At 39.5% G+C, this 21,306-nt stretch overlaps 1 protein-coding gene across 1 annotated transcript in view; it reads left to right on the top strand.

Annotated features, from left to right (window-relative positions):
• Nucleotides 1-9,859, top strand: part of FSCN1 (fascin actin-bundling protein 1) — a 39,438-nt gene extending 29,579 nt beyond the window's left edge. Inside the window, exons 4-5 of the mRNA XM_051999887.1 lie at nucleotides 445-612; nucleotides 6,819-9,859. Coding sequence (XP_051855847.1) covers nucleotides 445-612; nucleotides 6,819-7,021 — 371 coding nt within the window. The 3' untranslated portion in view covers nucleotides 7,022-9,859. The remainder of the gene's footprint in view (nucleotides 1-444; nucleotides 613-6,818) is intronic.
• Nucleotides 9,860-21,306: the final 11,447 nt, after the last annotated feature.

The raw sequence follows: 21,306 nt of genomic DNA, 5'->3' as shown, positions 1-21,306 counted from the left end.
CTCACAGAAGGAAAAAAGCTCTACTTAAGTTGTGATTTTGCCAGGAGAATAGTCATAGGCTTCCTTGGAACCCACCCCTTGACCCTTGCTTATGCAAGAATGTCATTCATGTTACCGACATCCAGCTCTTCTCTTGTCACCTCGGGACTCCATCTCTCCCCCACTTCTCTTACAAAAATTCTCCTTTAAATCATTAGGTCCAAATACATTTGCATGTCCAATCTCATCAGTGGTTTCATAATCCAAAGAACCAACAGACAGACTTCTATCTTAATAAGTCTTTGTGACTTTTGCTTTTGCCTAAGTTGATTACCTCTCTCTTTTTCCCAATCTTTTTGCCTTCAAATTGTGTCCTTTTAGCAAGAGAAAATGGCCCCAATTTCCTTTGAATCTGGAATGGTAACTATGATTTTCTTCCTTTTTTGCTTTTTTTCTGTTGAATAGGAGAAACTGAGTATTTCTTGATGAAACTGATCAACCGGCCCATCATCGTTCTCCGTGGGGAACACGGCTTCATTGGATGCCGGAAGGTGACCGGGACCTTGGATTCTAATCGATCTTCATACGATGTGTTCCAGCTGGAATTTAATGATGGTGCCTACAATATCAAAGGCAAGTTCTGCTCTCTTGGGGAGGAGGCACAAGGCTTAGCCACACTTTTCCACTTCAGTCTTTGCTGCTCTTGAATGAATAACAGAAAGCAAGCAGAGAGTGTTGTCTTATTACAGGATCATGACTTTAAAGCTAGAGTGAATATAAAGATAGAACATAGTTGGACCCTTTCATTTAACATTTAAGGAACTGGAAGATTTAACTTATACAGGGTCTCATAGGTAGTTTGTGGCAGAGGTGAGATTTGAACCCAAATCCTCTGATTAAATCCATTCTTTAAAATTCTGTTATATGTAAAAACAATTTTTAATACTCATTTTTAAAATGTTTTGAGTTTCAATTTTTTTCATTTCCTCCCTTCCCACCCCTTCTCATTGAAAAGGCAAGCAATTCTATACAGCAAATCATACAAAATATGATTCCATAATAGTCATATTGTTAAAGAAAATAGACCAAAATAAAATAAAAAATTCTCAAAATAAAATCTTTCATTTTTCTCATAGTAACTCTTTTAGACGTGATTCAGAATGGATTTTGGTTGCTGATTTCAGTTTTTTGGTCTGTGGACTACTTGATAGGGCAAAAGGGGCTTATCTCTCCTATCTATTCATCAGCCATCTATAACATAATTTTCCTATAATTTCCCATATTTAAAAAAAAAAGTTTAGAGACTCAGAGTTAGAAGAGATTTAAAAAAGCAATCTAATCCAGTTTTCATCTGACAAAGAAACTCCACCCTATTATCCAATGCCTATGCAAACCTTTGCTTTCAAAAGATTCTAGCTAAGAAGGGACCTCGTTAGTCTAACCTGAACCTCCATTTTTTAATTAAAGCTTTATTTACAAAACATATGCATGGGTAATTTTTCAATATTGCAACATCTCTGTTCCAAATTTTTCCGTTCACCCCCTCTCCCCCTCCCCTAGATGGCAGGTAGTCCAAAACATGTTAAATATGTTACAATATATGTTAAATCCAATATATGTATACATATTTATACAGTTATCTTGCTGCACAAGAAAAATCAGATCAAGAAGGGAAAAAACCTGAGAAAGAAAAAAAAAATGCAAGCATACATCAACAGAGAGTGAGAATGCTATGTTGTGTTCCCATACTCTATTCCCACGGTTCTCTCTCTGGGTGTAGATGGCTCTCTTCATCACTGAACAATTGGAACTGGCCTGAATCCTCTCATTGCTGAAGAGAGCCATGTCCCTCAGAATTGATCATCATTCAGTATTGTTGAAATATACAATGATCTCCTGGTTCTGCTCGTTTCACTTAGCATCAGTTCATGTAAGTCTCTCCAGGCTTTTCTGAAATCATCCTGCTAGTCGTTTTTTATAGCACAATAATATCCATAACATTCATGTACCACAATAATAAGTTGAATAAGTTCAGCTATTCTCCAATTGATGGGTATCCTCTCAGTTTTGAATTTCTTGCCACAACAAAGAGGGCTGCCACAAACATTTTTGTGCATGTGCTAACTCTCCATTTTTGACAAAGAACCTGAGGCTCAGAGAAGTTGTGAGTTGTCATGATCATATAGATATAAATGTCAACTGGACCAAACCTCTGGGGCTGTTGGAACTAAACAAACAGAGCAGGCAAAAACAACTGTGCAAAGACTAAGACAGAATTTTACTTTTTTTTTTTTTTTTTTTTTTTACAGATTTATTCTTTCCAATAGTATTTTATTTTTGTAAATACATGTAAGAGTAGTTTTTAACATTCATTTTTGGAAGACTTCATGTTCCAAATTTTTCTACCTCCCTCTTTTACTTCTCCCTTCCCCAAGACTGCAAGCAATCCTTTTAAACATATTTCCATATTTGTCATATTGTATAAGAAAAATTAGATCAATAACAATAACAAATCCATTACCTTCATACACCACAGAAAGAGTCACTGTATAAACAATTTTGAATCTCCCCCCCCCCCTTTTTTTTTTTTAAATCTCATTGGGATACAGACCCAGTAGTGAGACTACTGAATCAAAAGGATATATACAATTTTATAGCCCTTTGGGCATGGTTCCAAATTGCTCTCCTGAAAGGTTGGATCATTTCACAACTTCATCCAACAATGCCTTAGTGTCCCAGTTTTCCCACATCTTCTCCAACATTTAACATTATTTGAGTTCAAATCTGGCCTCAAACACTTAACACTTCCTAGCTGTGTGACCCTGGGCAAGTTACTTAACCCCAATAACCTCAGCAAAAATAAATAAATAAAAAAAATAAAATTGACATTTGAATCTACATTGTACTACCTTACATTCCTTTTGTGATTTAATCAGCTTTGAGAGCTCCCAGTGTGGAAGTGTCTTTCATCAATGCACATAAGCAATAGCTTTGTAAAACTTATAGACCTAGAATTGTCTGGAGGCATGAATGATTTGTCTTTAGTGTGATTTATAAAAACTCTGTATTCTTACTTTCTGGTAAAGTCTAATATTACAAAATACCTTGTGGTCTTTGAGAATTTCTTTTAGGCCAACTTGGGATTCTCATAGTATGGAAAGAAATTTACATTAGAATTCATCAAGTCTGGATCCTATTCCCAACTTTGCCATGTTAGTCAGGTGTCTCGGAAATCTACTTTCATCTCTTGGATCTTATTTCTTCATTTGCTTTTTAAAAATGTGGACAGACTAGATTTTTTTTCTCTATTAATTTTTTTATATTGTTTTCCTATCACTTAGATTTCCCCCGTGTCATCACTCTGCTTGGAGAGCCATACCTTACTACAAAAATGTAAACATTGAAATAATCTGATGTTATATGCTGCTGTGAACCCCAGACCTTAATTTTTGAAATTCCTTCCATGGAATGCTGGAAAAGAGTCTAGGATTTGGAGTGTGAGAGTTTGGTTTCTTATTCGAACAGCCACTTACTTCTTAGTAAAATAACAGCCTATTTGGGCCTCAATTTACTCATCTTTAAAATAAATGAGTTGCCCTAGAGAAAGGATTCCCTTTTTTTTTTTTTAAGCTTTTTATTTTCAAAACATATGCATGGATGATTTTTATTCAAGATTGACCCTTGAAAAACCTTGTGTTCCAAATTTTCCCCCCTCCCCCCCATCCTCTCCCCTAGGTAGCAAGTAATGCAATATATGTTAAACATGTTTAAAAATATATATGTTAAATCCAATATATGAACACATATTTATACAGTTATCTTGCTGCACAAAGAAAAATCAGATCAAAAAGAAAAAAATTAGAAAGAAAACAAAATGCAAGCAAACAACAAAAGATTAAAAATGCTGTTTTTTGATCCTCACTCAAGTTCCCACAGTCCTTTCTCTGGGTCTTTCTATCACAAGATCATTGAACTGGCCTTCATCATTAGAGAAAGAATTCTTAACATGGGATTAATATTTTGTTAACTGAATTTCCATATAATTGGTATTCTTTTTTCTTATCATTTTATTCTTATTTCTTATCTATAAGACCTTTTATACTTATTTCTTATCCTTTTATCTTTTATTTATTCTTTTGTTTTGTTTTCTGAATTTAAAAACACTATTTTGAGAAGGGGTTATGGGCTTTACTAGCCTGCCCATAGGGTCCATGACACAAAAATAGTTAAGAATCCTTGCATTAGAGGATCCATAAGGTGCAAATTTGATTGACTCGTTGTGATGGGATTGATCCCTGTGTCTTTCTCAAAGGCATATCTAAACAGATGTTAATGACATGGTAGAACTGCCTGGTGCTTCTTATCTCTCTTTCCTGAAATCTCACCAGGCAGGGAGCCAAGGACTAGAGAACAGTGGAATGTTTTCTTATCTGTTTGCTGGAGTCCCAGTCTATCAGCAGAAGTCACCCAGAGTCCCATTTCTCCTCCAAGTAAAAACCTCCACTCTCCCACTGGTACCATTCACTGAAAATATCAGTCAATGGGTAACACGTGTGACTAGTACTTTTTCTTTCAAAGTATTGTAGAGATATTATGTGACCATTTTAGTCACTGTTTCCAAGGGAAGTTGGGTTAGAGGGGGACAGCCTTTAAAAACAAATTATAAAAGATAAATTCTTGAAGGAAGTAATATTAATTTACATTCCAGAATTCAGGAAATAGCCTCCAAAGCTACTCCTTGAAGTGTGGGTAGTTTAATGCAAAATGCTGGCACCTGCAACTTGTAATTAAATCTTGTCCCTGACACTAACTCTTCATCTTAGGCAAATAAAATCACTTCCTTTTTGCAATTCTTTCTCTCACCTATAGGAGCTGAGGGTTCTCTTCCAATTCTGAATCTTTGACTTGATGAAAAGATAAAGGAATCATACCACATTACGTGGGAATGAAACTTTAAAAACTTCTTTTCTTCCAAGAAGTATTATTGACTGAAAACAGCTTAAGGACAGCCAATGGTGATAGTTATGGTTTGTCAAAGAGAAGGTCAGCCTTTAGGGAGAATGTCATGACATTTTTTCCTCCTGACATGCTTCTATCAGAGAAAGATTCTTGAGCTAGTGAGGAGATTTGAGATTGAAATAAATAGGATTTCCACTCCCTTTCTTTTTGTCCACTTGCATTTTTGATTTCCTTCTCAGGTTATTTTCACCTTATTTCTAAGTCTGATTCTTCTTGTGCAACAAAATAACTGTATGGACATGTATACATATATTGTATTTAGCATATACTTTAACATATTTAACATGTATTGGACTATCTGCCATCTGGGGGAGAAGATGGGGGAGAAGGAGGAGAAAAGTTGGAACAGAAGGTTTTGCAAGGGTCAATGCTGAAAAATTATCCATGCATATATCTTGTAAATAAAAAGGTATAATAAAAAAAGAAAGAAAATGATAATTCAACTCAGCAAATTCTTAGATATCTGTTGTGTATGAGGGACAATACTGAGAAGTTTGGAGATAGCAAGGAAACAAATAGTGTTTGCTCTTGAGGAACTTATATGTTCTATTTTAGAGATACAGGTTCATAGAAAAGTGAACCAGGAGGCCATTTGAGATGGGAGAAAGCCTTAGCAACTGTTTTATTAAGTGTTTACTGTGTGCTAGGTACTGTGAATACAAAGAAAGACAAAAAATAATCCTTCTTTTCACAGAGCCTACAACCTAAAACTAAATACAAACATATATAGGATTACTTTGGGATAAAATTGGAAGAAATATTTGTGAAGTAATGGTTGAAGTGCTGAATTTGGAGTTCAAATCCTGCCTCAGACATTTATTTTGTGTAACATTAGGCAGTCACTAAACTTTTAAGGAGGCACCTTTAAAAAAGGAGGAATTTGGACTCTTTAACTCTTACAAATGTATTTCAGTTCTAAGTTGATAATCCACAAACAGCTGGGTAGCTATAATCAAATCCATCTTGACATACCTACGGTGCTACGAGTGTGACCCTGAGCAAATTACTTAATTCCTATCTTCCTCCTCAATTCATTCAATTATAAAATGGGAATATTTGTAAATAAAAGTTTTTTGTTGTTCAGTCGTGTTTCTATTTTTGTGACTCCATTTGAGGTTTACACAGCAAAGATACTGAAGTAGTTTGACACTTCCTTCTCCAGCTCCTTTGACAGGCATTCAGGGTAAAGTGACTTGTCCAGGGTCACATAGCTAACTTAAATTCTGAAGTGCCTGAGGAATTTTTTTTGACTCCAGGCCCTGGCAGTCTATCCACTGCACCACCTGGCTGCTCCCAAGTTACGTGTTAATAGTTTATTAATTTATTATCATTAAAACTTATGTTTGGAGCAGCCAGATGGTGCAGTGACTAGGTACTGGACCTGGAGTCAGGAAAACCTGAGTTTAAATCTGCCTTTGTGATTCTGAGTAAATTTGCTTCAGTTTTCTCATCTGTAAAATGAGCTGGAGGAGGAAATGGTAAACCATTCCAGTGTCTTTGCCAAGAAATCCCCAAGTGGGATCACAAGGAATCCAACTTGACTAAACAGCAACAATAACTTAAATTAATGAAATGATTTCATAAAATCCAGTAGTGAACAATTCATATTTGAAAATTTTAGCACAGTGCCGACACATGAAATGCATATTCCCTTCTCTAGGGAAGGGATGTTCATAGGGAAAAATGAAAAGTATTGCTTTCTGTTTAAGAAAGAGCTTATAACCATATCATGATGAATATTTGGGAGGCGCCTAGTAAGGTCGTTTGGACTCCAGGTGATTTGGTGACAAGGATTCACTTCTCTTTCTCTCTCTCCGCAGACTCTACTGGGAAGTACTGGATGGTGGGAAACGAATCGTCTGTCACCAGCAGCAGCAATACTCCCGTGGACTTCTTTTTCGAGTTCTGCGACTATAACAAAGTAGCCATTAAAACCAATGGCCGGTATCTGAAGGGTGACCATGCTGGGGTCCTGAAAGCTTCCACAGAGGCCATTGACCCTTCCACACTCTGGGAGTACTAAATGCACTTTAGCGTTGGGTTTTCCCACCTCCCACCCAATCCCCTTTCCTCCCCAACCCAATTCCCATTTCCCGCCCTGATGATAGTTTTCATTTCGGCCCTTTTCCTTTCATCCATCTTGCTTCCCTCGGCTCCTTACCCTGCCCCCACCTCTATCTGTGGAAGGATTTCAGGATGGCTGGCTATATTCCTACCTTTTTTTTTATCTCCCTTCCCTTCTCTGTTTTTCAGGGGTGTGTTTCGTGTGTTAATGGTGTGGGGGTGTGGGAAGAAGCCTTTTGCCTTTCAAACTGGAAAATCCAGAGAAAATGGTGCATCATCTCATGCCTTTGTAGTTTGCTTAGTTTGGGAAGTTTTCCTCGCCCGCCTTTTTGGAATTGGGGCAGGAAGTGTCATCAGCCTAATCCCATCTGAGCAAACGCAAGGAGGAATTTTAAGAATCATCTCCACTTTCTCTCCTGTGCCATAGTATGGTGCTGGCACCTTTTTTTTTTTTTTCTTTTAAAAATTCTGACCTCTGGTGACTGTCTGTGCTGCTGTTGAACCTTACTGCCTGCCTGCTTTGACTCTGGCAAATGGTGCTACGAGTGGGCTTTCCGGGCTAGGGGGACCAGCGTTGTCTCGGACCATGGGTTAGGATGGAAGGACCAGGCCCCCTCAGAGGAACAGCCTGAGTGACCCTCCCTGGACTTTGCTAGCTTCCTCAGTCCCTGGAGGAATCGCCGGTCTGGTGGTGAGAATGAGAAACACGCCCCCAGGTCACTTCCTGGATGGGTCCACTTTCTTGTAGAAGGTGCAGCTAGAAATTTGCTCATAGTCTTTTAGCCCCAAGGAAATCACCACGGAGGATGGGGCTTTTGCTAGCATCTTCTGCCCGAGATGACCACCTTCCTTCCACCCCTCGAGAGAAAACCGTAAATAAACCAAGTGTTCTAGAAATGACTTTCCTGCCAAGTTTTACCAGATGCTTCCCTAAAGCCGAGCTCCCCCGTGGCTCAGAGAGCATCCCCTGCTGAGCGTGTGGGTCCCGAGCGGACTAACTGGGCACTCTTGGTCACACCCACAGCCCTCTCTCTCCATGGGAAGGGGACATCTACCTCTGTGGTGGCACTAGACCCCCGGGTGCCTTCCAATTTTTCAGCCAGGTAATCTCCCCACCCCTCCACACCCCCAACGCTTTAGGAGAAGGAATACTATTGCCTTTGAGCATGGGATAGGACACCCCAGCTTAGGGTGTGCTAAGCTTTAAACTTGGGGGTAGAAGCCTAGCCATATGTTTAATTTTCTTCTGGCTAGTACCCAAACTCTTGGAGCTGCTACAGGAGCTTTAGATATAGTGGGCTGGATACCCTTTGGTTGGAAAGAGCCAAGCTGACTTGTTTTTTAGTTCCCTTCTCTCATTTTCCAGGAATAATGGTTGGGATTGCAAAAAGAAGGTAAAAATGTCCATTTGTAGATCTAAAATCTTGCTTGGCGAACTTTGCACAGTGGTGGTGGTTCGGTCTTTTTTTTTTTTTTTTTTAATATATGTTGCTTTTTTTCCCCCTTCCCCTTTATATAATCTACTGGAAACCTCGAACCTAACTGCACATGTTTTGTTTTAACTGCTAGATGCCCGTTCCCAATTGGTACCTATGCCCTGTGGCTAGAATGCTCTTTGGGATTCATTCAACCCTAATTTTCCCAGCCCTCCTTCCCCTTTCCCAGGGGCTCTCCCTTCTGCAATGATGGCATGAAAATATCATATGTTACTAGATGCAGAGAAATGACCAAAACAGTATTTTTTTTATATCTATTTATATAAGCTCTCCGTGGCACTATCAGATGTTGTCTGTAATTGGTCTGCATTAGAATTTAACAATGTGAACGTCTGTAAGAGGTGATGCTGAACCTTCGGGGTTTTTGCAGGCACTTTCTGGGGAGCGCTTCTCAGCAAGCGTTGCTTCTCTGCCTGCTGATACCCTGTCTGCTTGCTCTCCATGCCTTCCCCCCACCTTGGCTGCCTCCCTCCACCAGCTAGAGTTGGAATGTGAACCCCCCCCCCAAATATCTCCTTTCCAAGTTAAAAGTAGTTGCAGCCCCCATCCTGCTTACCATCGGGGGACTTTTTTCTTTTAATGCCCCTCCCTTTTCTGGTGGGCTTTATGGCTCCAGTAGGGACCCCTCCCTTTCCCCGCCCCATCACCTGCTTCATCTCAAACCTTGCCCAGCTCTCAAGTTTGCTTTCCTGGCCCTTTCTGCTTAAAGGCCCGGAAGGAATATCCTAAGAGAGGACTGCTACCTATGATGGGGAGAAAGAAGAAGAGCACTCCCTTAGAAGCCTTATACCCTTGTTGCTATTATGGAGGTTGCCTCCTCCCCGTGAGTCGGTGCTAAATGTCTGTAACTGGAATCTGAAATTCTTGTGGAGGAGACTGAATAGAACCTTCCTTCACCGTTGTATGTTGTCGGCCCCTGGATCTCCAGGGGCCTCAAGATAGAACTTGTGGGAGACCAAAGCCATGTCTGAAAGAGAGAATTAGGCAATCTGAAGTCACCGTGTGCTTTCTGGCCTTCCCTCGCCTTCAGCTTTGCGCCCCTAGCCCCGCCTCTGCCCCCATCCATTCCCAAGTAGCCACCTGGCCCCTGGCGTTCTCCTTGCTGGCTTCTCCCTGTGAAAGTAGGTTGAGAATCCTTTTTTCTATCTCTTGTATCAGGTGTCGTGGCTCCAAAAGCAGCCCATTCGGGTGGTAAATTTTCAGTTTTTAAATTTTTGTTTTCAAGTGCCATTTGTATAACTTAAATCACAAATAGCTTCAACTGGAAAATAAAAAATTAAAAAAAGAACAGTAACCATAAACGTCTCTGCCCTGTCCTTGTGCTTTGTGTGTTTGGGAACAGAGGTGGGAGAAAAACAGGTTATCCAAGATTGTGAAACGATGTAGGGGAGGGGGCACATACCCAGCAAGTTTCCCTTCCATGGACCAAAATCGTTGGGTGACATTTCAACCCAACAAGTATGTATTAAGTACCTACTGTGTGCTTGGCATAGGGGGATTCAGAAAGAAAAGCCTCTTCCCCAAAGGGGCTGTGGAAAACTGAGAAAATGTTTATGCACATAAATAAATATATGTGTATATATACAGAAACAATAGAAAATAACATGGGAGGAGGAGAAATAACTGAGCAGAAAAGTAATTTTGTTAGGAGGTGATAAAAAATCATTAAGGGTTTCAAGAAAAGATTGGGAAGAAAAATATTCTAAGCATGAGAGGACATGCCTATGTAAATGCATGAGGTGAGGGATAAAATAATGATGGAACATTGGTTAAGGAAGTGGCTTTAAGACCATTTTCCTATTGAATTAGAGATCTTTCTTCCCATTGAAAAGTAAACGAGGCAAGCAGAACCAGAAAAACAATCTATATAATATGACAAAAGCAAGTAACTTTCAAATCAGATTAACAAAAGACGACTAATCAAGATTCCAAAGAATCAGTGATGAAACATGCCTCTTTCCTTTTGACAAAAGTGATATGGTACACATTTTTAATTATATGCATGTGCATATAAATTTGTATATATGTACAGTTTTATAATTTGTAGATTTAGTTTTAACATAACAAAATATACATACATATAATAACACAACACACACACATATATATAACAATACACATATATAAATACATAAAATTTTTGGACTTAGCCAGTGAAGGAATCTGTTTTGCATAACTTCATATAAGGCTTTCATTTTTTCTTTTTCCTAATAGGGATGAAATGTAAGGGACAAAATAGATTTTTATTCATTGAAAATTTTTTTTCATTTGCAGGCAGGGGAAATTAGAAGCCTAGCTCTTGGTTTAGAATAATGAGTTAACTTTGAAATTATTTTCTGAGAAGAGGGAAAAGTGGCACTAGCCTTTAGTATTTGTACACTGGTCCATCTGTCTGATCACATCTGGATTATTATTTCATTGATGAATTGCAATATATCCAGACGAAGGTGATCATGGAAATGAAGGACTTAAAAACTTTCAGGGGGAAAGAAACTGCAGAAATTGGAGATGTGTAGTATCTCCAATGTGAAGCATAATATGAGCTGGTAGACACAGGATGGTAGGCATAAAAAGGGCTGATTTATGAAATAAGGCTTAAAATCCTACCTCCGATCTGTGTGAAATGTGAACTACTTCCCTCCGTGGGCCTCAACCTTGTTAGAATTAGAAGGACCTCTAAAATCTCTCAGCCCTAAAAAAAATTTTAAGTAGTATTTTATTTTTCCAAATACACTCAAAGATAATTTTAAACATTGATCTTTGCAAAATCTTGTGTTCTAAATTTTTCTCCCTTCCCCTCTCTCAGACAGCAAGCAATCTGATATAGGTTAAATGTATAATTCTAAACATATTTCCATGTTTGACATTCTTCCCAAGAAAAATGAGATCAAAAGGGAAAAAAAAAAACTTAAGGAAGAAAAACAACAAAAAAAGTAAAAAAAACTATATTTTGATCCACATTCCGTCTCCATAGTTCTCCCTCTGGATGTGGATGGCTCTTTCCATCCCAAGTCTATTGGAACTGCCTTGAATCACCTCATTGTTGAAAAGAGCCAAATGATCATCACATCATCTTGTTGCTGTGTACAGTGATCTCGGTTCTGCTCACTTCACTCAGCATCAGTTCATTTAAGTCTTTCCAGGCCTCTCTGAAATCAGCCTGCTCATCATTCCTTATAAACCAATAATATTCCATTACATTCACATACCATAACTTAGCCATTCTCCAACTGGGGGACATCCATTCAGTTTCCAGTTCCTTGCCACCCCAAAAATACTTTTGCACAAGTGGGTCCTTTTCCCTTTTATGATGTCTTTGAGATTCATACCTAGTAGACACACTGCTGGATTAGAGGATGTGCACATCAGCTCTAAACTTGAGTCTGATTTTTCTCTGTCATTTTAGAGGGCAAATACGGGAGTAACCAATGGGAATTATCAATCCAATGTTAAGGAACAACTTTGTAAGAGCCAAGAGCTGTGGAAAAACCAAAAACACTTTTGGTTACCTAGAGTTGGAAGGATTAATGCAAATACTGGCTGATGAGTATTTGCAAATGGTTGATCATTTGTTAAGCATGGTGCAAAGGGGATTCTTGTGCTGGGTGGGTCCAACTTCTAAAACCCTGTCCAAATTATGTTTCAAAAATTATATCTCTGGAGTTAGCACTATACCTCCTTCCTTTTACCTGGAAACATGGCCCCAGTGCAATGTAATTAGGGGATTTCAGAGCTGCAGTGTATGCCCTAAGAAAACATCCCATGGGGTTCTCATTCCCTCTGCCCACCCATCCCACCCCACCCACTCCCATTCTGGGCTATAGCCGTTTTAGTTACAAAGGGTTGTGAGGCAGGTGTTCAGCCAGAGTTTCCTGCTGTTGCTAATTAGCAAATTGGAATACTAGTCTTTTCCTGTCTCTGCAACTCTGTGAGGTCTCATTCTAACCTTTCCTCCCCAACTTCCCAGTTTGAGCGGTTCCAAAGTAAGAGTAAAGAGGAAAAGGATGTAATTCTCATCAAAAGAAAAATGGCGATCCAGTTTCCTGTCAGCAAGCCTACTATATGCATGGTACATCACCAGGACTATAACTGGGGCAGAGTGACTGTCCTTCAGGGTGATGTCATTTTCAATCCTTTAACAACCCAGGAAATAATAGAACTTAACACCTAATTAGCAAGAACAATAAGAAGCAGTAAGTTATGAAATGGCATTTACTCTAATTGTGGCAGTCTCAAAGTAGGTTCCTCAAGAGTGTCTGCCCCACCCCTCCTTTAAAAGAATTTGTCTTAAAAGTTGTTTTGAAGTTGTGTTTTTGCTTCTTGTCCCAGGTATTAAAACTTATTCTTTACCCTCAAGGAATTTACTAGTTGAGAATAGACGACATAAATGGAAAGGTAGAGATTTTGTACACAAATCATAAGTGAAAAGGAAGGGAGAAGGTGGATTACAGTACAATCATTTTCAGGGCCTGAGGTTTCCCATGACAAATCCATGAATACATTACAATATGGGTGTTCTCTATTTCTGTAGGTATAGTTCATAAGTGATTGTTTCAAATCACAGAGGTCATTCCTTGGTGGGAGAACAGGACCAGAATTCTAGGATGCGAACAGGTTCTACAATCTTTGATTAACTTCATTTAACATATACAGGAGAATGTAGTCAAGGATGAATTGATTGTTTCAAGTTGTACTGTAAGAGAGTTCTGAGAAACTTAAATTATTAGTATATTCATTACACATATCATCTTTTATTTTATTCTTAATAGTATTTTATTTTTCCAAACACATGAAAAGACAATTTTCAACATACATTTTTTTTATTTTTATTTAATGATTACTTTATATTGACAACATTATCCCTTGCACTCGTTTCTTTTCTGATTTTTTTTCCCTCCCTCCCTCCACCCCCTCTCCTAGATGGCAAGCAGTCCTTTATATCAACATACATTTTTTGTAAAAGTTTGTGTTCTAAATTTTTTTCTCTCCCTTCCTTGCCTTCCCCCACCCCAAGACAGCAAGCAATCTGATATAGGTTAAATAACACATAACAGCTTTAATTATGAAAATTATCATAACATTTCCTCAATACACACCTCATATTTGCTTGTTGACCAATGAACACCCCAAGATCTCACATCTCAAAGAAGGGGGGCCCCCATCCTGTTATACCTGTTTGAATAAATCCTAAGGCTCTCTTGCCAAAAGTGAAGCTTGAGCCCTGTGTGGTGGGAACCTGATACTTCTGAGCCTTGGCCTGGAAGAGTGAGAGATGCCCCAGGGAATCAGGGAACCGAGATTATGGCACCAGAACCCTTCCCGACATACTGTCACCAGAGTAATCTCCAATATCCATAAAATCAGATTGCTTTCCAGACCTAGACATTATGGTACAGAGGTTACAGGACTGTGGTCCTGGAGTCAAGAAAACCTGAATTCAAATTCAGTCTTTAGATTCAAATTAGTTATGTGAGCTTGGGAATGTTCATGATTTGACATCTCCCACTTTCAATCTCTTTCTCTGCAAAAGAGGGATAATAATATCTATCTGCCAGAGTTATGATGATCACATGAAATAATGTGTAAACCTTATTTGATGCAGCATATAAATGCCATCTTCATCACCATCAGTCATCACCATTATTATAATAATTATATCACCATTATTATTATTATTTCTGAGAGAAGAAGTCTGAGCATTCTTCAGATTTTCCCCATCATCACTACCTCTGGTCTGTTTTCCGCCCAAGTTCCGCCTCTAAAGCAGCCGCAGCTTCTCTGGGAATCAGACTTATCTTGGTTACCATGGTGATACAAATGCAGAGGGGCCCGGGAAAATACCAAGCAGCTTCTGAAAGACCCGGTGACCGCCATGGAGGAGACTGGCTAATTGGGAGGCCAGAAAAGCAGGACCGGCCTCTGGGATATTCAGAGACAAGGGGTCCTTTGAGGAGGGATAAGAAGGAGGCTGATGAGTTACAGGGAAATTGTGAAGGAAGGAGAGGTCTTTGCATGGAAACTACCACCCCCAGCAGCATCCTCCCCCTCCAACCCTCATCCTTAGAAGCTACAGCGTGGGAGCAGATCCCAGAGAAAGCATGAAGACGGCTGCTTCCCAGATTAGCACAATCCCTGGCACATAATCGGCACCTAATAAATGTTGATTGATTGATTGGTGGGTTGATTGCTTGCTTGCTTTCCTCATGCCCCTTAGTGTAGGAGGGAGTGGGCAAAGCTTGGTTGGGGTCTCATCCAACTCTCCCGGCAGGATCTCCTGCTCTTTGTGCCCACCCCCCGTCAGGGAGCCAGCAGCTGAGTCATGATAAGCCCACGTTTCTCTGGAACTTTATCACTCCGTCAGCAAGCATCTAAGCGCTCGCTGTGTGTCAGGCTCCCTGCTAAGGGCTGGGGATTCAGAGAGAGGCAAAAGCAGCCCTTTCCTTCAAAGAGATCACATTCTATGGGAGAGACACTGTGCAAACAGCTATGTGCAAATTGGATCTAAGCAGGGAAGATGGGAAGGTCCCAGCTGTGGGAGGAGAACTGGGGAACCAGGCAAAGCTTCCTGGGATCTGAGCTGAGCCTTAAAGGATGCAGCAAAACCAAAATTAGCAAGTAAGGGGCAGAGCATTGCAGGCCATTGAAGGGGGAGTGGCAAGGAGATGTGGCGTTGTGTTTGAGGAACACCTGATAAATGTATATGGTATGTATATGTGGAGGGGACATTGTAAGAAGATTGATTTTAATTTCCAAACAGAAGATTTTCTATTTGCTGCCTAAGATAATAGGGAGCCAGTGAAGTTTATTGAGGGGAGCTGGAGAGGGAGAAGAGTAGGACCTGATTACAAAGGACTATGTTTTATCATAAATCCTCTGGAGAGGAGTTAAAGTAGGGCAGCAAGTCTGGAAAACCTGGATTCAATCTCTCTCCAGCCCCTACTCCCAGCCCATAATGGCTATGTGACCCTTTCCAAAGAACCTCCTCTCAGCAAGCAGCATCGCAAACTTTGCGTTATTGCCTTGGCAGAGGATTTTCCTCACTGGAAGTTCCTTATATCACAGGTCCAGTGGAAAAAAAGACAAAAACATTTAACCAGAACCCCGGAAATTAAGCAGTATAGGTGCTGCTAACCCTGTTTTACAGAGGAGACTCAAAGGAATATTGAGTGGCCTATCAAGGGTCACATGGTGTGGCCCATAGTGGACGAAAGCCCTGTATCCAGTCTTCTCACTCATTTCCTTATCCCTGGCTGACTCACAGTTGAAGGTTCTGGGAGTTATCTGAAAAATTAAATTTACACCAAGGTGCTAATGACCAGAATTACTTAATGTGTTACCCTTCAAAGGGATATTTGCATTTTTGAAAAGACACAGCTGGAGGGAATAGACATCTGCTTTGAGAGGGAATCTTCCCTTATTTTATGTCCTGGATCTCTCTGGCAGTTTGGGGAGAAGTCGGTGGACCCCTTCCCAGAATACTGTTGTCACTAATTTTAACTCATCATTGAACACAATGCTAAATTTCAGTTAAGGGCAGTGAAAATAATGATGTAATGTTTTTCCCATCCAAGTTTATGAAGCCCAGATGTAGTAAGGATAAGTTTTAGTACTTTAGTAAGATAGTAGGAATATGTTTGTCAGCAGTATAACCGACTCCATTTTCTTAGGCTTCCTTTTTGTGATTGAGCCATTTTTGAATACATTCTTTCCCCTCTGTTTTTCAAGAATAAGAACAAGTAACCCATGTTGTAAGATAGAATAAACAACATGTGCGTAATCTTAAACAATTGATAAACATATGGAACCTCTTACAGGACAGACTACTAATGAGAAAGTATTATAATCAACTTTATTTAGTAACTTTGAAGAAAACTATTCATCAAATTATGGGGGTAAACAACGTAGAAACACCCATTTAGTTATTGTTAAGTCATTCTTTTCAGGTGAGTCCAGCTCTCTATGAACCCATTTAGGATTTTCTTGGTAAAGATATTGGAGTAGTTTGCCATTTCCTTTTCTAGCTCATTTTGCAGATAAGGAAACTGAGGTGAACAGGATGAGGTGATTTGCTCAGGGTAAATGTCTGAGGCTGGATTTAAATTCAGGAGAATAAATTTTTCTGATTTCAAGCCCAGGTCTCTGGCCTTTGTACCACCTAGCTGTTCCCAGAGACACTTATAGCTAAAAGTGTTTTTTCTTCCTTCCTTCCTTCCTTCCTTCCTTCCTTCCTTCCTTCCTTCCTTCCTTCCTTCCTTCCTTCCTTCCTTTCTCTTTCTTCCTTCCTCTCCCTCTCTCTTTCTCAGACTCAGCTGTAGCATTGCATGGCTAAAAGCATTAAAAAAAAGTCTCCTTGAGGACTCAGCCATTAGCCTGATTGTTCTTAGGCTACAACATTCCACAAATTTAACACTCAAGCAGACTGTCTTGGTTTAAAGGCAATACTGATTGTTTGAGACCGTGGGCTGGGCAATATTAAGAAGAATCCTATGGTAACCTCTAAGACATTAGATGCTGATTTAGTTTAGATTGTTTATATGTTTTGATTAATAGAGTTTGATAGCATACATTAAAAAATCTAATTAGTGTCTCTATCCACTAGTTAGCCTAAGTAATGATAAATTAGTTATATGTATGCACCAAACTAAGAACTCCCGAGTTAGAGGTAGATTTGTGGGGAGATTTTAAAAAATAATACTTGATTCCTCCCCCACATCAATTGCATGTAAAAACAATTTTAAACTTTTTTTTAAATTTTGGGTTCCAAATTCTATCCCTTTCTCCTTCTCTTTCCCCTTCTCAGAGGCAGTAAGCAATCTGATATAAGTGCAGTCATATAAAATATTTCCATATCATTTTGTGAAAAAAAAAACTGGGAGCGGGGAGACAGAGAGGTAGAAGGAGAAAGCTAAGAAGGTGGAAAGAGAGACAGGAAGACACACAGAGAAGCAGAGAGAGAAGAGAGAGAAAGAGGGAGAAGAAGGAGAAGGAGAAGGAAGAGAAGGAAGGAAGGAAGGAAGGAAAGAAAAAGAAAGAGGAAGAGAGAAAAGGAGGAAGGGAAGAAAGAAGGGAGAGAGGGAAGGCAGGAGGGAGGAAGAAAAAAATGCTTGGGTCTGCATTGACTCCCTTAGTTCTTTTTCTGGAGGCAGATAGCATTTTTTTTCATGAATTTTTTGGGATTGTGTTGGATTATTGTATTGCTCAAAATAGTAAGTTATTTACAGTTGATCATCATATAATTTTCTATTACTGTGTACAATGTTCTCCTGGTTCTGCTTATTTCACTCTGCATCAATTATGTAAACCTTTCCAGGTTTTTCTGAAATCATTCTACTCATCATTTTTTAATAGCACAATAATATTCCATTACAATATTAGACACACATTCCCCAGTTGATGAGTACCCCTCAATGGAGAGAGATTTCAAAGTATCTGCAAACATTTAATATGCATTTATTCTTCATAATCTTCAAATCATATCACTGGAAAAAATACTTCTGCCTCAAAGTCCATTCCTCTTGAAGGCTAGGGATAAGAAAGGCCTTAATGATAAAGGAAGACTTGGGAGATGTATATCATATCATAATTTTGAATATCAGCCTTACAGAATTGAGTTGTCTCTTCTTTTCCCTTTTCAAAAGTCTTCATTACTTTTTTTACTTTTATTGTTGTAAGATCAATTAGTTAGCCCAAGTAATGATAAATTGGTTATATACATACATCAGGATAAGAATCCCTGAGTTACAGGTAGATTTGTAGAGATATTTTTAAAATAATATATTATTCTACCCCTCTCAATTACATATAAAACCAATTTTTAATATTTGGGTTTTTTGATTTAATTTTTATCCCTTCTAAATTCTATTTCTTTCTCCCTCTCTTCACCCTTCCCAGAAAGAGTAAGCAATCTGAAATATATGCAATCATGGAAATCTGATCTTAGGATCTTATATCTGAAGGACACCTAAAAGTGAGTGTCTGAGACCAGATTTGAATTCAGGAAGATGAGTCTTTCTCCACTAAGCCACCCGACTGCCTTAATATAGGGGCTAAAAAATATAGATTTGGGAGCCCTTATATAGAGGAGATAATCAAATCTTTGGGAGCAGATGTGATTACCAAAGGAAACCCGAGTTTCAGAGGTAAGATTCCCCAGACACCTCCAAGGTTCATCTTCTTCTCCGTGCTGGCGGAGCTCAGAATTTAAACAGTTCATGATAAATTCAAGAATTCCATTTCCTTGAGGGCAGGTAGCTCCTCAGTGTTGGTGTCCACCCATCACAGTGCCTGGCAGATAGTACAGACCAAGGCGCGCGCACGCACACACACACACACACACACACACACACACACACACACACACACAGAACGAGTTTCCTTCTGCCCTATTTGTGGTAGAAATTGAATTTTTTGAGGGTTAGAGGTCAAAATTTCCCCAAGATTGTGCAATTCTGTTTAAATGCTAGACTAGTCCGAGGTTCTTTAAATACGGTTCTTCAGATAATAGTGATTTCTAAACACAAGAGATACTCTGCCTGGCCCCCAAAACTTCCAGCAATCTCCCCAGTCTCCCCCTCTTACATACTTCAATTGTCCATTCACAAAAGGAACTTGGATTTCCTCGCCCACCCCCAAGCCCTGAACTATTCATTGGGTGAACTCTCTCCCTGGGAGGTGGTTATGACCTGGTCCTGTGAGCAGGGAGGAGTGTGTAGGGGGGCCGCAGAGAGGGGGGCTTGTCTGAATTCCTCCTGACAGCAATTTCCCCTGGTTGGACAGACCCCTTTCCCTCCCCTTCTTTCTAATTCCTTAAGTGGTCACACTTTTGCCAGTCCCATCCCCACTGCTCCCATCCTTGAAACAGGAGAGTGAATAGGAAGGGGGGGGGGATATTGAATAAATATTAGGAGAGGAGACCGAGATAAAGAAGGAGAGGGACTGATAGAGTCCGAGACAGAGAAACAAAGAGACGGGGATAAAAGCAGTGATCAAGAGAAGGCAGGAATCCAGGCCCAGCTTTGGAAAGCTTTCCCACGAGTGACCTTTCTCTGTAGTCAATGGGCAGAGCTGTTTGACCCCAACACAGGAAGGCAGGCCCCCATGAGGAAGAGGAACTGGATTCTAGCAGTGGGAAGGAAGGAAGGAGTCCTGTTCTTTGAAGCCCATCCAAGCAGACATAATTACATATACACTACAGAACTTCCTTCACTAATCCCCAACCTTTCTCTGTAGACTCTATAGTTTACCTTCTTTAAATATTTGTATCCTCAGTGTCTAGGGCAGTGATTGGCACATACCAGGCATTTCATAAATGAATATCAATTGCCTCTCTTTTCTGCCAATGTGTGTCTTTCTCCACCTCTCTATTTCTGTTTCTTTCTTCTTCCTTTTCTTGGACTTTTCCAATTTGTTCTCAGTGTTATACTCACCTAATGATAGAAAGTAAAGAAAACAGCATAGCCTGGTACCTCAGTTTCCCCAGTTTTACTCCTTTAGTTTTAGAGGATTAAAACTGTTTCAAGAGGACTTGGGAAACCTGATTACAGAAACCAGGTTTCTGATTTATTCATTTATTGTTTTTAAAAGAAAAATAAAAAAATTATTCTAAACTTAACCACCAAATAAAATGGTCATTTCCAAATAAATAGTAGAATAGAAAAAGAGTAAATGAAATTGCAAATCTCTTACAAACAAATATAAGTTCAACTTGAAGCTTTCTTTTTTGTTTCTTATATTTGCATTAACTTTTTAAATAATAATTTTTAAATTATTTATTTTTATTGTTTCTAATTTCCCTTTCTCCAAATGAGAAAGAAAAACAAAACAAAACTTTGCAACAAATGCACATCCTCAAACATATTCTTACAATAGTCACATCCAAAAATGCATATCTCATTCTGCACCAAGTCCATTGCTTCTCTGTCTAGGAGGTGACTATAAGGCTCTAGATTTGTGGTTAGCCATTGTATTGATCAGAATTCTTATATTTTTCAAAATTTTTTTTTTCTAATTTAACTAGTAACTTTCAAAGCTGTTCTCTTGTCTGGTCTTCTTGTCTTTGCAATTTTTGGGGCCTGATATAAAAGGCCATCTTCCTTCACAAAGTTCTAGAATATGTATCAAGAGAAAGGGGAGGGGAAAGTGGGGGAGAGTGGGACCTCCACACAAGCTTAGCTTCTTATCTGCTTGGGAGGCCACCTTTGTTTTCCCCAGGGGCCCAAGGTAAAGCATGAGAGTCCTGGTCTCAGCGGGGACCAGCCATCAGCTTAACCCTTTGTAAAAGGTCATGGCAACTCAGTCCATTTATTTTTAAATAATTAAAAGAAACACCATCTAGTAGGGACATGGTAATGACCAGTGGCTCCCCTGCTTTCCCCAAGAATGCTGACTTCTGCTTCCTTCTTGAGAGAAGGGAAAAATAAGAGAAAGGGAAGCAGGGGATGCTTGGCGTGGGGGTAGCAGAAGAAAAAGGTACCATTCCTCTCCTTCCGGCTCTTTTGTCTCCCCACTGGAAAGCTCCACCTGGACTAGGAAGAGGGAATGAATGAGGAACTACAAGCTTCAGCGTGTTCTGAGGGTAGAGCATTTCAGGATAAATAAATAAGAAGGCAGCAGGAGGAAGATGGGAATGATTTCAAGGGATAGATATCTTCATGACCCTAGGACCAGATGTGTGATAAGGGTGGAGATCTGAAGATTTAAAAAAAAAATGTCCCCTTTTCCAGTTTCTGCCTTGAGATTACTATTTATA

Source organism: Antechinus flavipes, chromosome 1 (genome assembly GCF_016432865.1).
Source record: "Antechinus flavipes isolate AdamAnt ecotype Samford, QLD, Australia chromosome 1, AdamAnt_v2, whole genome shotgun sequence".
Taxonomy (NCBI): Eukaryota; Metazoa; Chordata; class Mammalia; order Dasyuromorphia; family Dasyuridae; genus Antechinus; species Antechinus flavipes.
This window is presented reverse-complemented; position numbering and strand designations above follow the sequence as displayed.